The sequence below is a fragment of the Thamnophis sirtalis genome, unplaced genomic scaffold (assembly GCF_051295495.1).
Source record: "Thamnophis sirtalis isolate CommonGarterSnake01/CBP01778 unplaced genomic scaffold, rThaSir2_p1.2 scaffold_2, whole genome shotgun sequence".
Lineage (NCBI taxonomy): Eukaryota > Metazoa > Chordata > Lepidosauria > Squamata > Natricidae > Thamnophis > Thamnophis sirtalis.
Genome location: NW_028261382.1, coordinates 175,552,575 through 175,557,574, shown reverse-complemented (window position 1 = coordinate 175,557,574; position 5,000 = coordinate 175,552,575). Strand labels below are relative to the sequence as shown.

Below are 5,000 nucleotides of genomic sequence, written 5' to 3'. Positions count from 1 at the left end.
GCAGTAGCTGCTGCTGCTTCAGTGCCCACTTCATTTACTTCCAGAAATGACTTGTGAACAATTTTAGAGACATGGAGATCCTGAGATCCTGACATTCCAGACAAATTAGCCTTGCCACGTTCAAACATATCTATTAACCCCAAGGCAGAAAAGTAAGGTTTAAGATCGTAGTTTTCTTCCAGCTGAAATTTAGGTAGATGTACATAAACGTCCGTGTCGGAATTCATATTTTTTGGATGGGTCCATTCTTGCAGTTTTTCCAAAGTCAGCTGCTGCTCCAGCTAAAAAGGCAAAGACAGACAAGAAATTATTTGCATCGCTATGCCACAATATTTCCATTTCAGCACAAAGATGCGTGTTGCTGAAAAACAGGTGACGTCACTGACTTCAGTATGAATTAATTTGCAGAGCCAGAAACACATTTCTCTACCCCAGACATGGTCTTTCTCTAACTGAGTGCCAGGTGGTTTCTGCCCCATCCTAAACTATTTGCAGCTTTAGCAGAAGTCCAGATGGGGAAAAATTAATGCAGAGTTTATAGTCTAAACGTTATTTGAAGTAAACTAAAGTATTTTCAGGCAAAACCATGCTTGTCCTGTCCAAAAATAACATAAAAATCATTTATTTTATAGACATCTTATTGTTTACTGTTTAAGATACTATTTCAATCTAACTCAGATCTAACCAAGAAAACAAGAGAATCACCTGTTCCAGGCCTGTGGAATTATCCTCAATGTCATCAGGCAAAAGGATGATCATGCTAAGATCCTTTCCCTTGTATGGCAGTTCCAGCACACGACACTTGCATTCAGGGATATAACCAAAAGGAAGTTTCTCCTTCATAAACATCATCTTCACATTCTTCTTTTCTCTCTGCATTATTTTAAGAATATTACACTGAGGAGCTTATCAATCAGGGAAGAAAGTTTCTCTATGTATAAGCTGAAATTGATAGAACTAGTTCTGGGAAGTGTATTTTTGCAAAACTATATTAATATATAGCTGTTCTTTAAAATTATACAACTCTATTAAATGAAATTCATTTCCAGGTAAGGATAAACAGAACATCGAAACCAACTTAAAAAATAATCCAAGGGAAAAAACTTAACTATAGTATAAAAATAAATAAAAAAACTGCTTTATTGTTTTCCTTCATATATTAGAGCAAATAAACAAATAATCCACTAAATTCAGTAAAATATTTCAGAACAGAATTAAGTTTAACTCGTGGGAAAGTTGAGATTTGTGATTGGGCCCAAGGGAAGTGATATAAGGCTTCAATGGCTACATGACTACAGATAAGAAGAGATTAGAAAAAAGGTTGATGATGCTTCATGAGAGTGGCTATTGCGACACCTATCTAAAGAGCAAACTGTTGTTACAAAAGAGAGACAATTTTATTTACCTTATTTAGCCTAAAAGGCTTGACTTTAGTATCTTTTTCTTCAAATGGCTCTGCCCAGTTGCCTTTAAAGTAGACAGCATTCACCAAAACCAATTTAGTCATTTCATTGATGGATCCTTCAGGTAACAACTCAGGGATTTTACCTTGAGAGAGAAATTTCACCGTTACAATTAGCTGTGTGAAGAACTGAGACTTAAATATTATCATCAATGAGACTAACCTATATGCACTTGTTAAATGCATATTTCCCCTTTACAATTATGTTCTAAATATCTTTCCCTTAAAAAATTCTGAATTAGCAAAAGCTGCTGTAAATGACACTGACTGGCCATTTCTGCCATGTGCTTAATGTGCCATATATCCAGAATCAATCAATCAGAATAGAGCTGGAAGGCACCCTTGAGGTCTTCCAGTCTAACCCCCTGTTCAAGCAGGAGACCATTTCAGACAATTGACTGTACAGTGATGCTCCAGTGATGCAGGGAAGGTGTTCCACTGGTTAATTGTCCTCACTGTTAGAAAGTTTCTCCTTAGTTCCAGGTTGCTGCCCTCCTGTCAAACTCATGGCCCGTGGGCCTGATGCGTTATGCTCTTTGTGTTCTATAGGAGACTGGAGGTTTTATAACTTACGATGGAGAAGCAAATCTACCAAGGAAGAGTATAGTGTTTGTTGGATTATGACGGATAAAAAATAGGAAAGGATGGTCAGCATTAAACTCCTCCTCCGAGGGCCGACAACATTTCACAGCTATACCACCAGTAGCTGCTGCTGCTTCAGTGCCCACTTCATTGACTTCCAGAAATGACCTGTGAACAATTTTAGAGACATGGAGATCCGGAGATCCTGACATTCCAGACAAATTAGCCTTGCCACGTTCAAAAATATCTATTAACCCCAAGGCTGAAAAGTAAGGTTTAAGATCATAGTTTTCTTCCAGCTGAAATTTAGGTAGATGTACGTAGATGTCTCAGCGGGAATTCATATTTTGGGGCTGGGTCCATTCTTGCACTTTTTTCAAAGTAAGCTGTTGCTCCAGCTAAAACAGAAAAGAAAGACAAATAATTATTTCCATTACTAAGCGACAATATTTCCATTTCAGCACAGAGAAATGTGTTGCTGAAAAACAGGATGAATTAATTTACAGAGCCAGAAAGCACATTTCTCTGCACCACACATGGCCTTTCTCTAACTGAGTGCGAGGTGGTTTCTGCCTCATGCTAAACTATTTGAGTCTTCCACAGATGTTCAGATGGGGAAAAAATTAATGCAGAGTTTATAGCATAAACATTATTAGAAGTAAACATAGATGTTTTAAAAAGTATTTTTTGGGCAAACCATGGTTATCTTGTCATAACATAACACATAACTCATTTATTTTTTAGATAACTTATTGTTTACCATTTAAGCTACTATTTAATGAGCCGAGGTGGCGCAGTGGTTATGGTGCAGTACTTCAGGCCATTTCAGCTGACTGTTATCTGCAGTTCGGCGGTTCAAATCTCACCGGCTCAAGGTTGACTCAGCCTTCCATGCTTCCAAGGTGGGTGAAATGAGGACCCGGACTGTGGGGGACGATATGCTGACTCTGTAAACCACTTAGAAAGGGCTGAAAGCCCTATGAAGTGGTATATAAGTCTAACTGCTATTGCTATTGCTATATTCAGTTTTAATACTTTCTTTCCAGGGTAGAATTATCTTTAATGAATTCATAATTCCAACTCATTGTCATGATAATCATGCTTAAGATGAACAACACCACTAGCCTTCTTCAGTAATTTAACCATCAGATTAGCATCGTTTGTTTTGACTGAAATGTACCCTGAACAGAATGGTCTTTGAGGAAAGTTTATTCTTCTGGAAAGAGATGCATATTATACAATTTGTACGTATAATATAATTCCAACCTAATTGGAAAATCTGGATCTATCTCATAAGGTGAGCTGCAATACTTCTGCATCTCACAAGAAACACGACTGTATGTGGATGAAAGGGAGAAAAACAATAGCAGTTAGACTTATATACCGCTTCATAGGGCTTTCAGCCCTCTCTAAGCGGTTTACAGAGTCAGCATATTGCCCCCAACAATCTGGGTCCTCATTTTACCCACCTCGGAAGGATGGAAGGCTGAGTCAACCTTGAGCCGGTGAGATTAGAACCGCTGAACTGCAGATAGCAGTCAGCTGAAGTGGCCTGCAGTACTGCACTCTACCCACTGCGCCACCTCGGCTCTTGTGAACCTGTAAATCTGCATAGTTCACAGCTGTGATGGAATATGCATCTGGAGAAGCAATATGCAGTGGAGGTAGGAATTTTTAGCAAAACACGATGTTTTCCCTGAGAGACACTCAGATTAAGGGGTGCGCAGTCCCAAAATGGAGCGTGGGGAGAGGGGAAGAGGTTCAGAGTAGCCACACCCTGGAATCTCTCAGAATATAGTAGGTTAGGTGGTTATAACGTTCACTTGGCAAGATTCTGTCCATTAGGCATAAGAAAATGAATGAGTGGATATGAGTGGATCTCACTGTATCAACTTTGGGTTGGGCTGACCATAGCAGACCTAATTAAAGGAGATTAAAGATTCACTACAAGCAAAGAATAACTCTATTGCTTAATATCATAGTCTAATAAAATTTGAAATTGATCTATAAAGCCATTCTGATGATTCATACATTATTGATGTTTATTTATTTAGCAATCTACTTACAGACAAAAAGTGGAAAGTTTTTTCTCCATACAACCTATTAGCAAGTTTCAATATATAAGGTGCATTACTCCGGTTAATTTTACTGTTGAGCGTGTGAAATATTGAATGAAACTCTTCAACACCATCAAAATGAAGGGTCTGCGTGGAAAAGATAAGTCCTACTTTAGTATCAATAAGAACAGTGAAATTAGGGTTAGTGCAAAAATAATTTTGTCTAAGAACAATGGACACATTTCAGAAATCTACAGATTCACAGGTAGAACAAATACATAAACAACAGTATGATGGATCACTCTTTGCAAACTTAGGTTTAAAAGAGACGCATATAATATCTATGATTAATATGATGGGTTATATTATACAAGGAAAAATTGGGAATTTACCAAAGTCTGAATGTCTTTACTATTCTGTCTTGGGAAAGTGAGAAAAAAGGTGGCTTTATTCAAAATTACCTTAGGATATCAGTTATGGAATCTGTATCGACTCTCTCTCTCTCTTCCTCTCTTAAGTCCAAACATAACTTTGAAGCGGTCTTTCAAATATACAGCACTTCAAATACAAATCTCCTTGCAAAAGAGCCACAATTCCTCCTAGCAGCCATATTTATGGTAACTAACACGTCAGGGGAAAAAAATCCCTGCTGACCTTCAGGAGTTCCGAGGCTGTGTTACCCTGGGCCCCCAAGACGGTCATGGCCAGGGCGGAGGATAAACTGAACGGAGAAAAGAAAAGGTTGCCAGTTGGGTGAGCTTCCTTCAACTTTTGGAAAAGATCCAGAGCAAACTGCGAATTTGCATTGACCAGTTTTTCCATAGTGACGCCGGGAAAGCTTGAAAAGAAGGGGGAAAAAGAAAGATTATTACTGAGGCACCTTTGAAATTATAGCACCA

General features: G+C 38.4%; 2 protein-coding genes across 2 annotated transcripts in view; one reads left to right on the top strand and one right to left on the bottom strand.

Annotated features, from left to right (window-relative positions):
- LOC148049296 (leukocyte elastase inhibitor-like) overlaps positions 1-4,923 on the bottom strand; it is a 5,684-nt gene extending 761 nt beyond the window's left edge. The window contains exons 1-7 of the mRNA XM_087703594.1: positions 4,756-4,923; positions 4,111-4,248; positions 3,929-3,963; positions 1,899-1,913; positions 1,406-1,568; positions 706-873; positions 1-281 (exon numbers count right to left, since the gene is read on the bottom strand). The exon at positions 1-281 is cut by the window's left edge and continues 761 nt beyond it. Of these exons, the coding sequence (XP_087559720.1) occupies positions 1-281; positions 706-873; positions 1,406-1,568; positions 1,899-1,913; positions 3,929-3,963; positions 4,111-4,248; positions 4,756-4,923 (968 nt within the window). The remainder of the gene's footprint in view (positions 282-705; positions 874-1,405; positions 1,569-1,898; positions 1,914-3,928; positions 3,964-4,110; positions 4,249-4,755) is intronic.
- Positions 1-5,000, top strand: part of LOC148049295 (serpin B6-like) — a 58,131-nt gene that overhangs the window by 37,898 nt on the left and 15,233 nt on the right. The window lies entirely within an intron of this gene.